At 46.3% G+C, this 23,247-nt stretch overlaps 2 protein-coding genes across 4 annotated transcripts in view; one reads left to right on the top strand and one right to left on the bottom strand.

Annotated features, from left to right (window-relative positions):
- Nucleotides 1-9,883, top strand: part of PDE3B (phosphodiesterase 3B) — a 162,463-nt gene extending 152,580 nt beyond the window's left edge. Inside the window, 3 exon segments of the mRNA XM_072619546.1 lie at nucleotides 1,658-1,819; nucleotides 7,062-7,338; nucleotides 7,507-9,883. Of these exon segments, the coding sequence (XP_072475647.1) occupies nucleotides 1,658-1,819; nucleotides 7,062-7,338; nucleotides 7,507-7,685 (618 nt within the window). The 3' untranslated portion in view covers nucleotides 7,686-9,883.
- Nucleotides 9,884-11,065: 1,182 nt separating this feature from the next.
- CYP2R1 (cytochrome P450 family 2 subfamily R member 1) lies at nucleotides 11,066-22,502 on the bottom strand. 3 transcript variants are annotated; one of them, XM_072619547.1, is made up of 5 exons: nucleotides 22,189-22,499; nucleotides 18,135-18,276; nucleotides 16,093-16,725; nucleotides 15,092-15,421; nucleotides 11,066-12,694 (listed from the first exon to the last, which is right to left on the bottom strand). In XM_072619547.1, the coding sequence occupies exons 1-5, from the start codon at nucleotides 22,423-22,425 to the stop codon at nucleotides 12,519-12,521; spliced, it is 1,518 nt and encodes a 505-aa protein (XP_072475648.1). In that variant the 5' UTR covers nucleotides 22,426-22,499; the 3' UTR covers nucleotides 11,066-12,518. The 3 variants fall into 3 exon arrangements, with proteins under 3 accessions (XP_072475648.1, XP_072475649.1, XP_072475650.1); XM_072619548.1 differs by having other exon boundaries at nucleotides 21,629-22,190; XM_072619549.1 differs by lacking the exon at nucleotides 16,093-16,725 and having other exon boundaries at nucleotides 22,189-22,502.
- Nucleotides 22,503-23,247: the final 745 nt, after the last annotated feature.

Genomic DNA, 23,247 nt, shown 5'->3' on the forward strand with positions numbered 1-23,247 from the left:
ATTAAATAAAACTCTTCCGACATAAATAAGCCAAGACTTGCTTCTTCCTGGCTTCTGGGTAGAGGAGTGCTGGCCTGGCAGCCCATGGGAATTCTTGTCTGAATTGTTGTTTCATAGCAATGTGAATGGAAAGAACAATAGAACCAGAAAAGCGGACTGCTGTATGGTTCTAACAACCAGACTTAGTCCCAGAGATGAGTCGAAAAAAGCCTGGCCTAGTCTTCTTGGGCAGAGGCGGACCCTGACTGCAGGTTGGACTGTAGTGCATGGTTAGCATCTTGGTTAGTTCTGTGGGACTGCTTGTTTTCTCTTTCTTTAAAAATTTTTTATTCCCAGGGGTGGTCCTCTGAGTGGAGGAGGAGAGAGATATTTGAAAATGAATGTGATGAAACAAATATGTCAATAAATTTTTGTTAAGAAAAAAAACTACATGGCTATGTATACTCTCAGATGGTAGAAATGATTTTGAACTAGAAAGGACCGTCTCTAGTCCAGGGTCCTCTTTTTATTGATGGAGACTCCGAGGCCCATAGACATGAAATGACTTGTTCAAGGTCCTCTAGTTGGCTCAAGTTTAGGTGCATTCCAAGTCCTCAAACTCTAAACCAAATGTTCTCTTCATTGTCTCCCTCTGCCTCATCATTTTTACAAAATCAAGAGAATAAGCTTCCCCGAAAGTTAGCTGAGTACTCTTATTTTTTTGTAGTTATCTCATTTTCCTCACCTTTATGTTAGCGTTCAGGTAGAAATGGTCCAAGGAATAGCTGTCATACTGCCATTATTCTTTTGTATCTGATATTTTTTAAATGAATTTTAACTAAAGTTATAAATTACATAAAAACTTAGAAGCAGAGAATCTCAGTCCTGGCCGAAGGGATGTTCGTGATCATTCAGTTCAGACCTCCTATTTCACTGGGAGGCCCAGGTGGTCAGTAACAGTTTCTGACATCTTCTGGCCCTGACTCTGGATACATCACTTCCCGGACCCTAGGCCCTCTGGAGCTGCACTGGGAGTGGAAGATCCTCACCAGGGAGATGCTGTTCCAGTGGAATCCCAGCTCTAGGCCCTGGGCTAGTGGGGAGAGAAGGGTTCATGGTCACTAAGCCTCACACAGTGTCACAGGTGGGCCTGGAACTTAGTGCTTCTGGCCTCCCAGGCTGACTTTGTCTACTATGCAGCACTATCACTGTCATTATGTTTGGTGCTTATAAATATAATTGAGAGGAAATGTAGCCTTTGGATAGAGAGCTAGGTTCTAAGCCAGCCTGGCTTCATATTCTACTTTTGATGATTACTAGCTGTGTGGTCCTAGGCAAGTCACTTAACGGCATTCAACCGTCATACTTTCAGCTGCTAAGAAGGTGCTGATCTACCTTTATAGAGGGCCTTTCTTCATGTCTACTAGTGAAATCAAATAAATTCTTATTACTAAAAATGGTTATTGAACTCTTTAAGTTCACTTTACTGAGGGACAAAAAAACCGTAATGTCGCCTTAGAGGACAGCAAATGTCATTGGAGCCTTAGAGGTCTTGGCCTAGGTGACTGTTAAGAACTTAAGGAAATTATTATCTCTCATTTGGACAAAAATCATAGTCAGGCTTAGTGGGGAACAATGATGTGTGATGCTTACAGAATCCTTCTCTTTCCTCAAACAGGCCAATGATGTGAACAGTCCTGGCATACAGTGGAATAGTGAAGATGATCGGCTGCTCGTGTGCCAGGTGTGCATTAAATTGGCAGATATAAATGGTCCAGCGAAAGCTCAGGACTTGCATATGAGGTGGACAGAAGGTATTGTCAGTGAGTTTTATGACCAGGTAAGTGCAGATGTAAGAAGGGATGCCTGGAAAAGTAGCTGTCACAGCACATGCTCCTTCAGGAAAGAGAGGAAAGGGAAGCCTTCAGTTTCCCTTTCTCCTTTCCAACCGCATTTGACTTTTACCAGCAGAAGTAAGAACAAGTAAGAACATTACCGAAGGCTAGTTTGAATCTGGTTGTGTCCAGAGGTGAGGCGAGTCTAGCTTACAGGAGTGAATGAATAAGAAAGCATTTTGAAAGCATGGAAGCTCTGCGTGCTGAGCCGTGTCCTAAGAGGTGGGGACACAGATAAAAAAGGAGAGACCATCCCTCCTTCTCCAGGGAGATCTCACTCCTGTTTGGGGGAAGGGGGATTGGGCAGGGCAGGGGCAGCCCATCCAAGTGAGCTCAGGTTTAGGGAGGATGTAAAGCCCTGGAAAGCCTAAGGGCAAAAAAGCTTGTAAAGCCCACAGGGTCCTTGGGCAGCAGCAGAGGATCAGGGGACTATTTCTGGGGGTGTTCCATCTTCTTAGAAGGAAGAGCCACGTGAGCAGTCAAGTGTCCTGGGTGGTCTAGGTCAGAAGCAGGAAGTCAAAGGACAGGGGTGGTCAGAGTAACTGCTGGGCAAGATTTTATAGTTCGTTAGAGATCATTTAGTCGTTCCCCCCCCCCCCCCCCCGCCCCCTCCTTTTCCAGATGGGAAAACTGAAGTTAAATCACTTTACATAAAACAACCCAGCTAGTAAGTGACAAGACTAGAAGTGAAACCTAGGCCATGTGACTTGAATCCCAGCATTCCCTGCTCCAGCTCATTGCCTTGGGAGATGAACAGTCAGCTGGGGTGGGGAACAGGTCACGGGACTCCGACGGATACCCTGCTTTTTTCTTCTTATTTGGTCTTCAAGAGGACAGAATCACAGATTTCGATCTGGCAGGAACTTTAGTGGTCATGAAGTCCAACCTCCTCATTTATAGATAAGGAAACAGAGTCCAGAGAGGGGTAGAGTTTGTTCGTTGTCACCCAATTAATAAATATCTGAGGCAGGATTTGAACCCAGACTTTTCTGACCACAATTCCAGTTCTCTGTCCACTACACCATGCTGCCTTCTCTCTTATTCTTTCCTTTTTTATCTTTCTGTTTTTTGTCTAATAAAGTTTCAGCTTTAAAAACCCTGTCTCTGCTGCATATACAGCTATGATCCCTGCTGCTTCCTCTTCTGACTCCTGGGAAAGGAGAAAAGGGCCCAAGAAGACTGAGGAGTCTGTAGAGCTCCTTGCTTGCTAGCCAACTCTTGGTCAAAGGCCACTGGGCCCAGATTCAGGCCCAGCATCAAGCAAGGACAGTTCCCTCCAGAATGATATTTCTGCTATGTAGAGACACCAGAGGGTTGGAGTTGGGATCCTGGCAGTGGTGATAGGGTTATGCCGATCCATCCACACAGTCTCTTTACTAGGGTGACATGGTGAACAAGAACATGAATTTGCAAGATCTCGAATCTATGGCAGGCAATCAGAACAAAGTCAGCTGACCCCAGGGGCACTCCCTCCCTCCCCCCAATAAGCCATAGATAAAGAAGCATGTCCACAGTTTTATTTCTAGGTTTGAAAATACTGAACTCTACGATTCTTTTGTTAATAACACTTATTTTAGTTGTAATGCTGTCCACTGAATTTCTGATTGCTCTCCACTCCAAACCATTCTTCACTAGATCTTCCTAAAGCACAGGTCTGGCCGGGTCACAGACTCCCATCCCCATTCAGGACTTATCTTCAGCCTTCAGAGCCCTTCATAACTTGGTCCCTTCCTGCCTTTCTAGTGTTCTTATCTTTGTGATCAGTGTGTGACCACACTCTGGCTGTGAACCACTAATGACATTGGCCTCCTCACTGTTACTTGAATAAGTACATTTCCACCAGCTGCCTCTCACACATGGAGCTCTCCCATCATCCTCTCCATCTCTTAGCTTCCTTCAAGTCCTAGCAAAAATCTCACCTTCTGCAAGCCTTTCTTGGTTCTCCATGATGCCTGTGCCTCCCTTCTTACTCTAGCTTACTTTGTCAAGATCTGGTTTGTCCTTCGTTGTCTGAATGTTGTCTTCCCATTAGACTGGGAGCTCCTGGAGGGCAAGGCTATCTTTTGTCCTTCTTGGTAGTGCTTACTGCAGTGCCTGGAACACAATAGGTACTTAATAAGTGCTTGTTGATGAGATTGTTGACTGTGTTTGACAGAGGCCACACTTTATGTTGTGCTAGAATTGTGCTAGCATCTGACTTCAGATTCAGATAACTCATTATTGTATTTGCCTATGGGTATACTTGAAGATCTTTCCCACATTATCCTGGGTTGAATATAAACTCATTAGTTCAATGGAGAATCTCTGGAAGATGATATTCAGGTTTTTCAGCAGATAATCACCTTTAACTTCAGAACTAATTATCATCAGTGGAGTGAGTGATGGAAACCCATTAAATGCTTAATACGAACTGACTTACTGAATACTCACATGAAGGCTCAGATGGCACCAGGCTGTCTGTCCTGAGCTCTTAACCTGCCCTTCGTGGTGGGGATGTGAGAGCTTCACAGAGAGTTTATAATTATCAGCTTGAAAGTATTTGAAATACATAAAAGCGTATCGCAGGTATATTTTACTCTGCATTCATAATCGTAATGCTTATACCATGAACATAAACACGAGACTTTTCTGGGGACAGCCTTGCTTGGATAATCCTACTTTTATTGACTTTGCCACTAGGTTTCACTCAATGTTTAAGCAAAGGTGACCACTCTTTCTGTAATTCTGTTTTTAAAACACTGTGAGGGTGCTTTCACCTGTTGGGCATTCAGCTTTCTCCCCTTACATACACTTGCTGGCTTACAAAGAAACAGTCAGCGTGCAAAGTGCCCTAAAGTTCTTCTTACCCTCCATTCCATTCAGGCCTTGCCTTTTGGCCCCAAGAGACTTTGGACTATCACTAATTCAAGCAATACAAAGAAAACATTATGCGTGTTGGTTTTCTCTCGACATCCATGGATTTCTCTTCTAAGCAGGCTTAGCTACACTGTTATCACTTGAGCAGAGCCCTCTTGAGGATTTTTAATTAGTCACCGTTCTTAATTCCAAAGAATTCCCATTAACTTTTTCTTTCAGAAAATCTCAATATTCCTTTCTTAATCATCCCTAGTGGAATGACCTAGGATTCAGGAGACCCATGGGAGCAGAGCATCTGATACATTCCTTTTTGTTATCTGTTCCAAACACTGTCCATGAAAGCTGGACCAAACTCTCTCATTTTACAAATAGGAAGGTGAGGCCCAGAGAGGATCACAGTGGTGATATAACCAGGATTCAAGCTCAAGTTGATTAGCAACTCCTCCGTGACTTATAGTTGTAGTTGCCCAAGTCCGACATTGAGTGACTACTCACCCACTGTCTTAAAGTTAGCTTTCTGTACATTACTTTACACGACCTAGCCTTTATAAAATATCTAAAAATTTTAAAAATCATAATCTTTAACACTGGTAGAATTCTCTTTAGGGATGCATAAATTACAGTATGATATGAAGCTGGGATTCTAGTATCCTCATAATAATGTGGTATAGTGATTTTATCACACTGTGACCCCTCTCTGGACCTCACCTATCTGTAAAATGAGGGAGTTGGTCTAGCTCTTGTGGATAGAGTTGGAAATAGATAAGAAGCTCAAGAGGTTCTTCTGTCTCGTAACTGTGTGATCTTGGGAGAGTCACAGCCCTTCCAGGCCTCAGGCTTTGGTCAAATGGAGATAACTTTGTTGGACTCATTGTAGGGATGTATGTGAAAGTTCCTGGCTACGTTCAAGTCTGGGTTCTCCCTCTACTTTGCTTTGACTTTGAACAAGTCATTTCCCCTCTCTGCTCATCTATATGTAACAGGACTTCTTCTCTGAAGGAGTCATAGCTCTGGGATTACTCTTTACTCAGACTCTCACAACCTTGTCCTCACCGTCCTCCTTTCCACTCTGCCCTCTTGGATGCTGTCCTGGGAGTCCTGTCAGGTCAGTGCTGCCTCTGACAGGGCCCTTCTGAGGTGGTACAGGACATGTATTTTCATAAAATGGTGTAATTTTATTTTTGAGCAGTATGCTCACAGATCACCTACTATATAATTTCCTTAAATGGGAATCCTATGAATCTCCCATACACTCCATACTATCTCACATTGTTTTAGTGCCTGCTTAGAGACCCCTGGGATAGAGAGTCCACTCCCTCATACAGCAGACCATGATCAGAAAGCACCTCTTCACACATCGCTGAACGCTGCCTGTCCAGCTTCTGTTTACCCTAACCTACTCCCTCGGAGTCCAGCAGAACTGGCAGGCCTTGTCAGCCGCAGAGCTTCTAAGCGTGGTGCACGGGTCGTGTGTCCGAGTGTTCCTTCAGATTCACAAATGATTGTTGTCTTTTCTTTTTTGAAAGTATTGTCCTTCAGTGAAAAAATAAATACTGAAGTCTTACTGTTGTGAGAAACTGTGCCCCACCAAGCACCCCAAAGGGGCAGCGTCCCAGGCTGCCCTGCCGCTGTCGCAGGACTTCAAACCTTTCTGTGAGCCGTGGCAGGACAAGGCATGCCTACTGTCCTCAGCAGCAGGCCTCTGAAAGTGCTGGGTTTGGGAAGGGAGGGAATTTATTGTTCCCCTCACTCCTCATGGACTTGGGCTCTCAGTGGTTGAGGGGAGAAGGATTTTGGCAATCCTACTGATTCTCCGTGAGGAAGCAGTCTTCTTTTTGGTGCCGTGTCACTGCTGAATGAACATAAAATCCCTTGGTAGAAAAAGAATAGGAAACAACTGCTGAAAATGGAAAGCCCAGAGAGGTCTGCTTGTGCACTCGATGCTTTCTAAAGGCCTGGCTGTACTTATGTGTGCTTAGAAGCACAGAAAACTTCTCAAGGTGTCAGCCAGCACACTTTTTAAAGAGAATAAAATAGCATTAGGTTGGCCTCAGAAACAGGGAAACAGCTGACAAACAACAAATACTTGCCCTCCTAACTGCCCATTGTTAAATGTCATGTCATCCCCATCGTTAAATGGAGAGCACAACACTCATGAGAAGTAACCAGTCTCCACATGAATCTTTTGAAAGGCTGTGATAACTTAGAGGAAAACTCTCTTGTGCCCTACTGGAGACTGGGGTTTAGGGTAGGGAAGGGAACTTGGCGGTGTGCTTTGAATGCTGGAAGTCTATAAAAATGCACCTTCTGTTTGTTTCTTAAACTCTTCAGGGAGATGAAGAGGCCAGTCTTGGGCTTCCCGTCAGTCCTTTCATGGATCGCCACTGTCCACAGCTTGCAAAGCTGCAGGAATCTTTTATTTCTCACATAGTGGGGCCGTTGTGTAATTCTTACAATGCAGCAGGCTTGCTTCCTGGCCTGTGGATCGAGGAAGAGTGTGAAGATGCTGCAAATGAGGGATTCTGTGAAGAATTACAGTTGGAAGAGGAGGGAGCTCACGCTCCTGCTCCTATGGCTCCTGCTGCTTCTCCACCTAGCACCCGGCCAAGTAAGGCACCCACCCTTGTCGTGCCAGTGCATGCAGAACGTCACCAGTGTGGCTTTCAGAAAGTTATCTTTAGGTTGCCAAGCTCTTGTGTTCATTTGTGAGTCAGTCATAGACAAATCTTTGTCATTATGGTGCTAAGATTTTAAAGCTGTATTTTAATTTTCACAGAACCACAAAGGAAAAAAAAAGTCAAGTACCGCAAGTTTTGCCAGCTAACACAGCATCTGAATGAAAATCATCAGCTGTGGAAGAGGCTGGTTGAGAGAGGAAGTGAAGACTCTGCTGCAGACGTCAAGCCATGTGTGGAGGACAACAATCCACTTCCATCTCCAACCACAGAACTCTAAGTCATGGAGGAATCAGGTAAGGGAGAAATGCTGCTGCCACTATCAGCACCACCACCATCTTCCCATTCATCACCTCCACTAGGCTGAAGGAGAAGAAGGGAGGCTCCGTTGTTACCTTCCCTTGGGAGAACGGGTGAAGGAGCAATGCTTGAAGAGGACTCTACACCCTGGCCTCAGTTTCTTCACTGTGCTGACTTTAGACCAGCCCATCTTCTGGGAGGTGGGAAGGCCTTCATACTGTGATAGGATCCTCGCTGCCCTAGCTGTGTCCCCATTCCTATGTACTTGACCACATGGAACAGAAAACTGGGTTTAATCCTTCATAAATCTCATGATTGTAAAGTCTCTGAAAGCTCTACTTTGTGGCCAGATCTTTTGGGTCCAAGGCTACCTTGCTGAATCCAGAGCTCATCCTTTCCACACAGTTTCAGCAAGTTGAGAAAGAACTCTTCAGTTGCCAAGGAGGCAGAACTTTGGTTGGTGCAAGACTGGGATTCACTCTATTCTGTTCTTGCATCCTGATAGCTCTTAGTGTCTAATGATGAAGATGGCATTTGCAGTATAGTCAGTGGGAGGGTCTACATGGTGTGTTCACTGCTACCCTCCCACTTCAGTTTTTCCATTTGGGGGCTGTGATATCTACATTATATTCTGATTTTAAAAAATTATTCAGATGGATGAAAGTGCGTCAATTTATGATGCCTCTGACTATCAGTTTTACTGAAATGATTTAGGTTTGCAGTGAGCATCAGATTTTGTCTTTTTAAAACTTAAGCCTTGATGCTCCATGGTAGAATTTTTTAATCTTTAAAGAGATTTTTTTAAACTCAGTACTGCTACATTTTTTTACTCTTACTCAGGATGAATGTTTTTAAAGTATATTCCACTAAACCCATCAAACTCCAATCCTATTCCACTGTTGAGCCTGAGCTATAACCACATACATACATTTTGAGACAGATCAAAGCCAAAAAAAGAAACTCTCTCTTCCTCATTCTTTTTTGTTGAATTGAAATCCCCTCTTATCCTTATTGCAGAATATAATACAAACCACTTCTACAAAAAGCCAAAGGAAAAATAATACTCTGTATGTTTGCATGCAGTATAAACAGAGTTGGAACAGCTATTTTCCAAGTCCGAATTCCCCTGGTCAGTGCACCTGAAAGGATGCTTGAGTGGCACCGACATACCCACCCCCTTTGGATCTGCTTCCCTCTACCCTACGTGCATTCTGGGCCATGTAAGAGAAGGATGAGCCTAAGATGACTACTGTGTATTTATTCCTATTGCCCAGTTGCTGGTTTAGTTTCAGGATCACCTGATATGACCCTGTCTTTCTCTTGCTGCCTAAAATTACATCTTATTTCCTAAAATGTCTTGGATGACATTGGCAAACATGGTTGCAAAGCACACCTATGTGAAGCTTTTCTACAGCACTTGTGAGCTAGAATGGCTGCACGTGTGATTTTGTGAGCTCATTTGGAACGTGTAGGGGAAGCACCAACAGCCACCATGCAAACAGATGCGTGTGGAATAATGGCCAGTGGAGCTCAGTCTAGACTAAAGGCATCAGGTGGTGCCTGTGACACCCTCTGGTCTTTGGCAGTTTAAGTAGGTGTTCTCTTTGCAAGGCTGGTGTGACTTGGAGCTGTCTCCCTGAAAGGGACCTGTGACCATGCAACTGGAATATGGTTTGCCATTTGCAAAAGACCCTTTGGTGAAGTGCTTACGCATCAGTCACCTCCTTTGTAATGCCCAGGGTTTCCACCGTCTGTCCCACACTCTTCACATACACACATTCACCCAGTTTTGCCAGCCTCAGAGGAGCACCGTTGCTGTTGGCCCACCTATCTGCCACGACAAAGCAGGCACTCACTGAGGCCTTTGCGGTTAGGATTTTGAAGGGGACGCAGGGGGATTTAATGTACAGCTTTCATTTAGCTTCTCAATAGAAGCGTGTTATTCTTTTTTATTCTTTTAGAATATTCAGTTACTGGAATTTATTTTAAAATAATGGAATAATTTGACAATTGGCTGTTGGTTTTTCAACATTAGAGCTTTTCAACTTTTTGTTCCTTGATTATGGCTTATAAACAGGTGACTTTAGCTCAAAGAAACTCTGCAAAGTATTTTTGTCCAATTTGTTACTTCCATAATCATAAGGAACTGTTATGATAATATTAAATATTTTAAAGCTACCAATTGTCCCCAAGTGTAAATTTTCTGTTGTGTTGGGGGAGGGTGTGGGGTCTATGCTGAGGTCCCATTGCATACCTGTCTCAAAGAATCTTGGCCCTCTGCTCCTCCAGAGAAGTCTAGCATATTACTTTGTGAATTACTGTAGCTGTTCTAAGCTAATACAGGGGAATTAACAAATAACAAATTAAATACAAAATCAGAATCCTAGAAGCTGAGGTAAGCCTTTGAGTTAGTCTAGTCCAGACCTGTGGTGCAGCCTGAGTCTCTTCTACACACCATGACTTGTCTGCAGCTGCACGTAGACCAGATAACCTACCATCTGCCCAACAAAAACTGATTCCAAAACTGAGAGCACCTTAGCCAGACCAGAGCAAATGGCTGCCCAAGGCCAGCTTCTCCCTTCAGTTCTCCTGAACCCCAGTTTGAACTCAGTCTCTCAGGTACTTAAAATAAATGACCTTCTCTAGAAAGCAAAGATTTCCATGCTGTGGAGTCTATACTTTGCCCAGGAATTGAGATTTCTTAATATATTCATTTGTTCATTCAACAGATACCTACACACACACGCACGCACGCACATGCACATGCATACACATGAAGGCTCACTAACATAATTTGGAACCATCTTTGAATCAGAGAACTTACCTAACTCCCTGCCCAGTGGGTGAAGAACTACCACTTCTGTGATGAACTCCCACCTGCCAGGGCTGCCCCTTCTGCTTTCAGGAAGCTCTCACTCCTAGGAGGCTCTTTTTAATTCAGCATTGGAATATGCTTCTTTTTCAGTCTTCACCCAATCTCCCCTTTGCTGCTGGGCTACTTCGGAGATCCTGAATGATGTGAACACAGCTGATGGTACAAAGGGAGGACCTTTCTCCTTTTGGATGGTATAGACTTCTCATTCAAGTAGTCTAAAGCTGTATGAGTTTTTAGCAGTTAGAACACACACTTTTTAAAAGCTCACACTAAGTTTGTGATTAACTACTAATATCCACCCAAAAGCTACAGTGTAAAGGGGAGCAAAATTTTTACTGGCCCTGGAGATCACTATCAACAGAAACTACAGTGAGATAAGGCATTAAAAACTGAGATATAGGATCCAAATGATGGGAGTTAACAGTTTCCCTGACCCCTGGGAACGTTTGGTCAGTTTGGATTTGAAAGAGACAAGGGCAACGCAATTTTCTATCAACGTAATCATATGCTTTTACTTATGTCTGAAAGTTTAAATGTCAAATCTTAACATCAGTTTCCAAAGTGAAATCAGGGATACCACATATCTCCCAATGCTTGAACTGAAAGCGTTTTGGCGTTAATGAGATTGAGAGATGGCGCCCCATGGCCTGCCAGCTGTCGTCCTGACCACCGTCACTCCTGTTAAATGGGAATAGCCTTCCTGACAGAAGCCACGTTCTTAGCAGTAGGACTAAGCTGTGCGAATAAATCCCATTCTTAATGTCAAGGATTTCTACATTCTCACACTTGGGGTTCAGCAGCCACGTAAAAGCTGCCACCTTAAACTTGAACCCCACGCGTGATTTCCAGAGTTTGTTCCAAAGGCCATTTCCGACACCCCACTTTGGGTTGGAACCACTGAGAGGAAGTAGCATAAAGCAAGGACAAGTGCAAAGGTACTTGAGACAAGACCAGCCAAGCAGCTTAAGCAGGACCACCACTGTGTTTTCACCCTTGAACTATAAGATTTGAGGTGTTCCTCTGAGGGGAAGAAGGACCAAGTCTGTCTCTTCCAATGACTTGCTGATAAGAGGCAAGAAACTGCTCCTTAGTTTGAAGGTCTCTGCCTGCCTTCCATTCCCCAGCGTGGGAAGGACACTGGGTTTGGTGCCTAAGGCAGAATGTCCACCAGTTCCACAAAACAGCTCCTCCCCTCTGGCCCCCAAAAGTGATGGACTTTTCCCCTCCTTTCTGTTAGGAGAAAGATGTTTTTCTTCATTCCTGTCCCTGGGACCACGTGAAGCTTTGTCTACAGCCCCTAAAACAGCTAGTTTTAAAGTCCACTGATGTCTTAGGGGATGCCAGATAGCAATGGTATTGATTAGTTTTCCCCAGAGAGTAGAATGTTAATATTTGTTACTGTTTATGGTTGTAAACAGCTGATAAATGAGAACACTAGGCAGACAGGTGCTTGTGTGAACAACAAAATCCTTCATGAACAGAAGTGTCATTATTTAACATTAATTAAACTCTTACAGTTTGGAGCCAAGGAATAGCCTTCCCTGGAGAAGGGCCTGATCCTAAAGCCAGGGAGGAGAAAGGCCAGTATTTTACTGAAGGAACCAAATCTCACTCCCCACCAAATGCCCCTTAGAATCTTGTTTCCCATGATTTATTCCTTCTGTAACACTGCCTCCAAAGAGAGAGGGCAGAGGAGAGTCCGCTTTCTTGATACATACTCCCAGAAGGCCGGAATCTAGATGGAAAGGTGGGCAGTCAGAAAGGTGGGCTTGGGGGTATAGCCGTATATTTAGAAAACTATGTACATTTTCATTTTTCCATTTAGACTTGAAAATAGTTTCAAATAATGTTATGATAATGGAACCACTGCTCACATTCTGAGTGGGGGCAGAATCTTCAAGGTCTGAAAACACCCAAGTCCTCCTAATAGCTCTTTGGCTACCGTCTTTCGGCACAGAGGAGGTATGGTAGTGGCTGCAGTGTCATGCCTAATTTGGGTTTGAGATTTGGAACTACCTCGGGTGGAAAATGCAAGTGGAATCGCTGAAGCAATGATGTAAAAAACAAAAACATTTCCATCCTAGCCAGCTGTTCTCCAAGACAATGTCTTCTTCCTAAATAGAAGGGGGGGAAAATCAGTCTTTTTCCCTAAGATCAAACAATTGATGCCTTTTTCCGATCCCCCCCACCAACATATTATGTATCATTCAACTGGAAGTGTTGGGACAAAAAATTTAGTGACCTCAATTAATAAACATTAAGGACCTGCCATGTGCCAGCCCCAGCTATTAAAGGAAGGTGCTTTGGCAACAGTGGCACAGAAAACATGGCCAGACTTTTAAACTTGCTTCTCAAGGTCCTTAGAGGTGCTTAAAGTTAAATGCAGGATTACGGATACTCCTTAGTCCAGCTTGCCCAGAGCACAGAGGCAGAAAGAGAAAGCCCCCGGTGAGGGCTTTATGTTTTATTGGGTGGCAGCACACTCAGAGCTGCTCCATCACAGGGCATCTCCTCTGGGCTGTGTTTGTTCTACTGATAGAAATAACCCCAGCTCCATGTCAAGGAATGCCTGGGCAATTCCTTTAAACAGATCATAAGGCTATGCATTCACTCAGTTGTTTTCTACTGGTGAAGCTACAGTTCAGGTGATACGGCAAAGGGAAATGGAGGATGCGAGTTTGATTCTGCTGCTTCTTTACTGTGTGACCATGGGTAAGTCTTGCCCTCTCTGGGACTCAATTTCCCTAATTGTTAAATGATCCTAATCCTCACTCTTCTTGACCTGACACTCATCTCTCTAGTGTTTGGGGCGCCCCTGCCTCCTGGTTCTCTTCCTACCTGTCTGACTGCTCCTCTGTCCCCTCTGCTGGATCTTCTTCAGCTCACACTCTCTAAGCATAGGTATCCTTCAGAGTTCTATCCTGGACCCCTTCTCCTTTCCCTCCATACTTCTTAACTAGGGGATCTCACTAGCTCCCATGGATTTAATTAGCGTCTCTGGGCTGATGATTCTCAGAGCTGACCTCCCATCTTGTATCTCCAGTTGCCTTTCAGACATCTCCAACTGGATAACCAGTAGACACTTTCAGTTCAATACATCTAAAACTGAACTCCTTATTTTCCCCCTAACCCTCCCTCCTTTCTATCTTCTCATTACTAGAGGGTAATCCCATCATCCCCAGTCCCCCAGGCTCACAGCCTGGGAGTCACCCTAGACTCCTCACTCTCACCAACCCTCCCCCCACCCTGCTCCAAGCCAAGATGTTGCCAAGGCTTGTCAATCCCACTATGCAGCATCTCCTGAATCTCTCTCCTGTAGGCCCTCTTCACCTCCCACCTGGACTACTGCAGTGGCTTGCTGCTGAGTCTGTCTGCCCACCTCTCTCCCCATTCCAGTTCATCCATTTAGCCAGCAAGATTACTTTCCTAAGGCTCAGGCCTGGCCATGTCACCCCCCTATTCAAGAAGCTTCATGGTTCCCTCTCATCTCCTGGGCCAAATACAAAATGCTCTTTTTGGTCTTCAAAGCCCTTAGTAACTGGGTCCCCTCCTCCTTTTCCAGTCTCCGTAGCTTTCCTCCTCACCATCCATAGACGGTTAGATAAACAAGACACACCCTCTCTTTGCTCCAGGCATTTTCTCTGGCTTTCCCCCTAACTGGAATGCTCTTCTATCTAATCTCTGCCCCAACTGAAATTCTACCTTTTACAGAAAGCTCTTCCCAGTTCCTTTTAATTCCACTGCCTTCTGTCTGTTATTTCCCATTTATCCTATAGATAGCTTGCTTTGCATGTGTGTGTGTGGATGTTGTCTTAGCCATTATTAGATTGTAAGCTCCTTAAGAACTGCCTTTTGCCTCTTTCTGTACCCCACCCCCCCAGGTGCTTAGCACGATGCCTAGCACATAGAAGGAACTTAACAAAAATTACTGACTGATGATCTCCATAGTCCTCTCAGTTCTTACATGGGCTGGGACAGAGAGCTGACTTTGGGGCCAGGAAGACCTGATCTCAAAGACTGCCTCAGGCACTCACTACTGTCACTTTAATCCATCTCAGTTTTCACAACTGTAAGATGAGGGTGATGATAACAGTGCCTCTCTCTCAGGATCATTATAAGATCAAAATGAGATTATGTTTGTAAAGTGTGTTACAAACCTCAAAGTGCTGTATAATGCCAGTGATGATGATGATGAGAAATGTATTGCTAAGAACACTCTTATTACTGTAAACAGCAGCCAGTCTTTGAGTGCATTAGGACCGACAGAAAGCTTTCTTTATAACAACTGAGGGAAGGAGGAGTACGGTTATGTTTGTTCCAGAAATCACCTTAACTACATTTCAAAAATAATCAAGTTTATCATTATTCTGACCAGCATCTTGGCCATTCACAAAGACTCTCTCCCAAGAAGCAGCTGGCTGTGGCTCTTTCATGGTGAAGGTCAGCAGTGAAGCTTCTTGCTATAGATCAACTAAAGGTCCCAGAGACCCTCACACCCAGGCTGACCTTACCTAGTGAGAAAGGAATCAGCGCTTCTTTCTTAACAAACTGTCCATGGCTGTCCAGGAATCGCTCTGGAGAAAATACTTCTGGGTCTTTCCAATACTTTTTGTCAAAGTGAACGGAATAAAGATTTGTAATAACTGTGGTGCCCCGAGGAACAGAATAACCACGTACAACCGTATCTTGAGAAGTTGCATGGAAAATACCCATTGGGACTACGTTACAGAATCGCAAAACTTCATGCAAAACTGCCTCAGTAAATGGCATTTGGGATTTGTCCTCCAAAGATGGCATTCTATTGGGACCCACAATTAAATCAATCTCTTTGTGAACTTGCCCTGTTAAAGGAAAAGGGTGCAAGATATTAGGCAACTGTTAAAATCATAAAATTTTTCATTATTTTGACTCAAACAGGAAGCCCTCTGTAACCTGAGATTGAAGATATCATTGGGCAGTCCTGAAAATGTATGTTCTCCCAGATTCCTCCTCCTTTTGTTTCCCTGTCTGTTAAAAGGGGATACTGGAAGGTGGCCTCCAGCTATAACAGCTGTGCTGAAAATGAGCACAACTAAAATGTACTCCTTAGAATTGATGGCACTCCCGGGTAGTATCCTGGGCAACCATTTTTCCTAGTAAAGTGTGGTACACACAAATAAAACTTGGTTAAATTTTAAAACAGTAACAGATCCTGAAGGGGAAAAGCTATATTTTGGGAGAAAAAAGAATATCATACTGTTATATCTTCCTAAAGACCACATTTAGTCTCTACTTTGAGAAACAGCTCAGAATGTGGATCATAGATTGAAGGGTTAGCACTAAAAGGGCCTCAGAGGCCCTCTATTCCAGCTCATTTGACAGTTGAAGGAACAGGTCCAAAGGGACAGACTCAAACAAGGTCACACAGGTAGATAGTAAACGTGTGTGAGTTCAAATGCCCTTTCCTCAGCAGATGAGTTCTCTGCCACTGCTGCTTCCATAAAAGTGATCCCAAAGGTAAAAGACTTCTCACCTTGAATGTTAGGATAAAGGCCCATAAAAAGAACAGCCCATCTTAGTACATTGGTGGTAGTTTCTGTTCCCGCGATGATAAGCTCCCCCACAGAGAAAATCAGGTTTTCCTTAGAATATGTGGAGCCAGGGTCATTTCTCCCTCTATCCATCTCATCTAAATATGCATCTACAAAATTCTGAGGTGAGTGTGGTTTCCTATTGGCAGACACCTTTTCAATAATTTTAGAGAGAAAATCATAGACCACAGCTGCATTCTTAAATAGTTGTTGGTGTTTCCCAAAGGGGAAGATGCCAATCCAGGGGAAAGAATTATATAAGAAGACAGAGGCGCTGGCGGCCAACTCCACATTCTCACTAAAGATCTCAATCATGTGCTGAAATTCTGTGTCTTCGTAGGAAAAGCGTTCTCCAAAAATAATCATGTTGGTGATGTTTGAAACAGCGTTTGTTATCAACTGCTTAAGATCAAAGGGTTTCCCTCTATAGATGTCAACAGCGTCGATGAAGCACTTGGCTTCTTCAGCAATTTTGGATTCAAAGGACTTCTGACCAGAGCCAAAATAGCGGAAACTGTTCACCGCTAGCCTTCTGTGGTCAATCCAACCCCGGCCGTACGTGGCATTGAGCAAACCTACAGGAAAGACTGGACCAGTTATCCCCTTCACCCTTTCATCCCAACCTAGCTCTAACTACCCACTATATGCACACACAGATTATGTCTGAAACTAGATACCCAATGCTTCAGACCCAGCTGGAGATGGAACATTTCCTCCAATGGGAAGCTCTGTAGATTCAAGACTAAAATCATCATTTGTCTTCCAAACTAACCTCTTCCTCTGACTGCTCCAGCTCTGAGCTTCCCCCACCAGCCTCACAGTCACTCAGGCTCAAAGCGTCAGAGACCTCTCGGATGCTTTCCCTACACCCACCATGTTAATCAGGTGCCAGGCTGCTGACACCACCTCCACAGCACACTAGGTGTCTCTTCTCTCTTGTCTTCCAGTGGATACCAAAGGTCCAAGCCAAGTCTCCACCTGCCTTATGTCTATTCCTGTTCTCTCTGATCCATCATCTTTAAGAGTATGCTCTGGCTGTACATAGAACCTCCCAAAGCCCAGCTCTGATCACATCACTCCTCGTTCATGCACATACAGTGGTTTCTGCCTAATAAATAAAGTGAAATTCATTGGCCTGATATTTAAGGCACTCCCCAGTCTGGCTCCAATCTACCCTTCTCACCTTAACTCATTCCATACCCTTTCATGAACTCAACCAAGCCTAGAATCATTCTCTACTTTCATTCTAACCTCTCCCATTTCTCCATACTTGCAGATACTGTCCCCAGTGCACCCGATGAATTCCCACCTCTGCTTACGGAAATCTTCCCTTTTCTGCAAGGCTCAGCTCATGTGCCACATCCTCCAGGAATCCTCTTCTGATTACCTGGAGTGGTTGTTTCCTGATCAAATTTCTTAAAACATTTCTTTTTTTACTTCTTGTCTGTATGACATTATTTGCATACATGTCATTTCCTCTATTACAAGGGAAAATGCTCCTGAAGGACATGGCCCATGGTCTTTTCATCATATTAAGGGGGCTTAATAAATGTTTGTTGGACTGAAATAATTGTTTTCCCTTAATAAGCTGCGATAGACTAAGATGAAAATGGATACTAATTCTAATATGCACTATGGGTTTAAATGTTTAAAGATTATGAAAAACTTGAACTATATCATGTCTTCTCATACTGACAAGAACCCCATTAAGACGGTTGTATGAATATTATTCCCATTTTTCACACAAGGAAACTACTGCTCAGAGAGGGTGCCCAAGGTGAGGAAGAGAGGAAAAACATATTTATGAAAGCACCCACACAGGCCCTGTACTAAGCTCTTTTACAAATATCTCATTTGCCCAAGCCCTTATGTGCAGGGTATTTGGGGTTTTGAATGGCATAGATTGTGTTTTCTCAAATCAAATGATGCTTGAAATTGGCTTAAGATATTTTAATAAGTCCTTAATAGTTGAATATGCACATACCTCCCATTTTGGTCAGCTTCTTGAACAAAGGGAGAGCAGGCCTGTCTGCAAAAATGTCACCTTGATGAACGAGACATTCTTTTACTACATCATAGCCATTCAGGACCACAGTGGGCAATCCTCCAAGATCTAAACTGAAAATCTTTGGAAAGGGAAAAAGAAGAAAAAAACAATTTAAATGACATGTCATCTGGAGAAAGATCACTCAGGAAATCTCTATATTCTTTTCTAGGCCTTATCAGAGTCTAAGTTATTATCCGGAAGTACATTAGGTGTCTGCCCAAGCCTTAGTAAGTGACCAACAAATCTTGATGGAAATGGGTAAAGTCTTAGGAAGACCACAAAGGCCTCCTTCCTGCTGGGCCCTGCACCAAGTGCAGCCTCCTCACTGGCTCTGTGCCTGGAGCAGTGCGTGATTCAGTGGGCAGAAGGAGAGCACAGGGTGAAGAGTCAGGAAGTGTGGGCGGCATTGAGTTGGGGTGCTACTACCTCTGACTGAAGGGAGCTCACACAAGTCATTCAGGCCAAACTCTGGGCCTAGGTTCTCCTCTGTAAAATGGGGGTGGAGGGGGTTGGAACATATTCCAGGAGTCTGCTCCTGCCCCAGCATGGTCTGTGTCAGTGAGAGGTGCCTTCTTATTCTGGCCTGTGGCAAGAGAAATTCTAACATCCTTCCTTATTTCTCCTTTCCGTACAGAGCTCAGCATTGTTTCTTTACTAATGACCTGTCTGCACAGATTCTTATTTATTTTGATCATTATTTGATCGTTACCTATTTACTAATGTATCTGAGAATAGAGGTTTCACATCCACTCTTAATGACAACTCCCCTTTATACACAGAACTTCAAGTCACTTTGTAAAGTCCTGTGAGACATCGGGTCCTTTTATAGAAGACACTGGCTCAGAGAGAAGCACCTGGCCAGCCCCTAAAGCCAGGCTCTTGGGCTCTCGCTCTGGTGACTGCTTGACCCCTGCTCCATTCTTGCTTGGTCTAGCAAAGCTTGCTGCCTTTATCGATGGTGGTGACTATCCTTGTTAAGAATTTAAAGGGCCTTTCATTTATAAGCCACTTGACTTACAAGGATGGTTTTTAACTATGTAATCAATTATGATTTTAACTACAACCCATCAGTAACACGATTTTCTAATTCCACTCCATGCAATCAAGAAAGTGATGCCCCTATGGCTGACTGGACTTTCTCAGGACACTAACCCACTATCCAATGGTAAGCAGTAGGACATGGTGAGAAGGCAGCCACCCTACCTCCCAAACAGAAATCCTTGTGTGTTCCAGCATTCCCTTCCTAGAGAAGTCACTCCAAACCACAGGTTTGGAGGGTACTAGGCCCACCTCTGTGCTTGTGCACACTCCACACGCTTTGGTGCTTTTAACATGGTAAGTCTTGGCTAATGAGAGACTCTAGAACATGTCTGTTATCAATCAGTACCTAAATCATGTTGTATCCTGTCATACTCTTACATTCCAATAATTTAAGAACAAATGTTCTATCCCAGGGGTGGGGAACACGTGGCTTTCTAGGTCCTTGGGTGTGATCTTTTAACTCAGTTCAAGTTTTACGGAACAAATCCTTTTACTAAGGGATTTTGTTCTGTGAAGTTTGGATTCAGTCAAAGGACTGCACTTGAGGACCACATGTGGCCTCGAGACTACAGGTTCACCACTCCTGTTCTATCCTCTGCTTGTGTGGCTTCAAGGTTTCTGAAATGCTTTAAATGTGTCCATTTTTACAGTTTTCAAAGCACTGCCCCATCTCCTGTGTGCCTCACAACAACTTTGTAGGGTAGGAAATGCCAGAAATAATGTTCATTTATGGAAGGAAATTTATGCTTGGACAAGTTAAACAGCTTGGAAAATCACTTTAGCTGCTGAGTGGGGGATACTGAATGGAGAGAGACTTGAGACAGGCAGACCCACCAGCAGCTTTCGCAGTCGTGTTTGCATGAGATGTGGGGGCTTGCACCAGAGCGGACCTAGCACTAGGACCACAGGCTTGAGCCTGGACTTGGAAGGCCACCACTTCCCTGTCCCACATAGATTCGCCAGGTAAGGAGTTCTACAGGTGACTAATGCTGGCATCAAGAAACAGAAAATGACTGTGGTGTTGGATACATGTGTGTTTTAAATCAGCTTGCATAACATCACATTTGATGTGAGATCTGGAAAGGACTTTAGACACCATCTATTTTTTCCGACACCCAGATTTTACAGATCTTGTAACTAAGGCTCAGAGAGTGAACAGCAAGCCCTCGCCCAAAGGTCACATAGGTAGCAGAACCTGGCTTGAACCCAGGCCCTCTGGACAATAAATAAATACAAGCCAATTTCCACTAGATCACACTGTCTTCTTTAGTGACACCACCTTTCAGCCTCTAATGGGATTTTCTAAAACATGGAAGTGGAGGTTCCTTCATTTTGGCTTCATACAAAATTGATGCTTGAGGTAAACACATGCCCAAGTCATCCTCTCAGAGTCACCATGCAGCGGCCCAGCTGACCTCCAGTCTCCCATCTGCAACTGTCTTTCAGACATCTCTGACTGGATGTCCAGGAGACATCTGAAACTCACTGTGTCCACAATCCAAGTCCTCATCTTCCCCACTAACCAACCACTCCTTGCCTCCTTCCTTCCCTGTTACCGCACAGGGAGGCACCTTCCTGCCAGCCCTGCAGGCTCCAACCCTGGGTCATGCCAGACTCCTCCCTACCTCTCAGCCCCTCTATCCAAGCTGTTGTCAAGACCTAGCCATCCCTCCTTTGCAACCTCTCTCCAATATGCCCCCTGCCCTCCACCAACACCGCTGCACCTCAGGGGTGGGCCATTATTACCTCCTTCCTGGATTACCGGGGTAGCTGCCGGTGGGTCTCTCCCTGTTCCAGGAACTTAATAAATGTTTTTTGATCGACTGATGATCACCACCAGCCTACCTGAAGCATCCAGGTGCTGAGGGACAGAGGGTGGCAAAAGTGCCAGGCTGCTCAAACCGCTGGGCTACCTCCTTCGACTATAGCAGTAACCACCAGTCGTGCCTCCATCTATCATCCAGGAGGCCAGTATAGAGGGGAGGGGACCCGGTCCCCAGTCTCTGCAGAAGCTGCAGCCCCAGCTACTGAGGCCCCCCAAAAGAAAGCGCTGACCACCAAAACCCTTGGCACCATCAAACGGTTCTCATCAGAAATGGGCATGGCTTTGTCACTGGAAGGGACAATAAAGAAGCTGCGTTACTATCAGCTGTACCTGCCTGGCATGGGCACCGGGCTGTGGCACCTGACTTCTGGCTGAAGCTTCCTATGTGCAGAGGTGGCTCGGCCCTCGGACAGTGGTTTACACGAAGTACACACTTGGCTATCACCCGGCCTCTTTCCTCCATCCATTCCTTCCAATGACAAGTTTCAGACTCGGGCTCCAAGTGAGCTCTCCCACCACACCCACCAAGGGACCCCCTTCTTTAATGCTGATAGCTACCACTTACACGCTGCTTACTAGTCCAGAGGAGTGGGGCCTTCCTGCTCCGGCTCAATTGACAAATGGGGAAACCGAGGCAGGGCCAGGGTCCGGCAGCGAGGAAGTGTCTGAGGCTGGATCTGCCTCCAGGCCCCTAGCCCCGGCCGCCCCGACACCTCCACACTCCGGACCGCTGCCCAGAACCCTCTTTTTCAACGTGGAAATACTGAGTTAGAAAGAAAAAGGGCAGAGGCAGCGGGGAGCCGGGGTCAAGGCCCTGGCCGGGCCGTCCTGAGGTCACCCAGTCCCACCGTTAACCATTAACCATTAACCACGGGCGGCCTGGGAGGCCGCGTGCTAAAGTCCAGGCCAGGCCCGAGGCCACCTCTCCCAGGGGTGGCCAGCCGGGTCCGACCACCCCCAGCACTTGGGAGGGGCGGGTGAATGGGGAAAGAGAGGTGACCTTGGGGTGGACGCTAGGAGAGAGGACGTGATGGCCGCGAGGGTGGGCGCCAGTTCGGGCCCGGATCCGCTGTTGCCGCGGGCGGGCAGACCTGGCGGCGGTGCCGGGCGGCGCGGAGGCGGTACCTGGCCGTGCACGTGGCTCTGCTGCTCCATGTAAACGTACGGCAGCTGCGCAGAGGCGGCGAGGGAGAAGATGTTGCCGAGGAGCGGCAGCCCCGCGGGGCCCGGGGGGAAGCTGGCAGGCCGCTTGGGCCGGAGCAGGAGCAGCAGCCGCAGCAGCAGCAGGAAGAGGACGAAGCCGCCCAGCGCGGCCGCCCCCGGCAGCCCGGGGCCCTCGGCATTCCCGCTCAGGCCCCGCATGGCCCAGCTCCGCGCCGTCCTCAGCCCACCCCTACCCCAGGCCTCCCGGCAGCCTAGGCCTCCAGGGCAGCCTGGGCCCCTGCGCCGCTCCTATTGGCCGCCGGCTCGTGACGTCACGCCGTGCCGAGAGGCGCGGCGCCTCCCATTGGCTGCCGGCCCGGAGCGGTTACTAGGTGACCGGGGCCCCGCCCCTCCACCCTGCTGGGAGCGCGCCTGTTGCGTTCCTGTCGAGGGCCAGGCGCGGTCTGCGTTTGTGTCCCCGGCCTTAGCCTCGTGTCCCGCACGCATTTTACACACGGAGACTGGGTTACACAGCCAGGAGACGGAGCCCGGGCTTCCCGGCCCAAGGGGCCTTAGGCCTCTCACTCTGTCCCACAAGCCTGAGGACGTGCCCTAGGCCCGGCCGTCCGGGGCGAGGCCTGCAGGCCGGGGCCGCCCCCTCGGGCTTCGGGGGCGCCCGCGCCGAGCCCCGGATCTGCCCCCAGACACGGCCACCCCTGGCGAGGTCTTTAGGAAACATCCTGTTGTGTTCCATCGTGGCTCCTTCGGAGGCCGCCCGACCCAGCGGAAGGGGGAGAGCTGTGCACCCGGGCTGGGACGGGGAGCAGGCCCTGAAAGCAGCCGGAGGAGCGCTGGGCCAAGGGAAGCAAAGTGCCCGGACTGGCCTGGCCCGTCGGCCCCGCGCCCGGCGCCCCTTCTTTGGACGGCACGCGCGTGTCCCTTGGCATGATGCCACCCGCGGGTGCTGCCGTGCCAGGAAGCTGAAAGCATGGCCATCGTTCGTCCACACTGGTAGACAGTCCCTGGTGGTTTTGTCCTCTG

Source organism: Notamacropus eugenii, chromosome 6 (genome assembly GCF_028372415.1).
Source record: "Notamacropus eugenii isolate mMacEug1 chromosome 6, mMacEug1.pri_v2, whole genome shotgun sequence".
Classification (NCBI taxonomy): Eukaryota; Metazoa; Chordata; class Mammalia; order Diprotodontia; family Macropodidae; genus Notamacropus; species Notamacropus eugenii.

Coding starts and splice junctions, on each gene's coding strand:
- CYP2R1 (XM_072619547.1), bottom strand. CDS start 22,425: ATGCGGGGCCTGAGCGGGAATGCCGAGGGCCCCGGGCTGCCGGGGGCG. Junction 18,277..22,188: donor AGAGCCACGTGCACGGCCAG/GTACCGCCTCCG, acceptor CCCTTTCCAAAG/ATTTTCAGTTTAGATCTTGG. Junction 12,695..15,091: donor GCTGATTCCTTTCTCACTAG/GTAAGGTCAGCC, acceptor CCTTCTATTTAG/GAAGAAGACATTGTCTTGGA.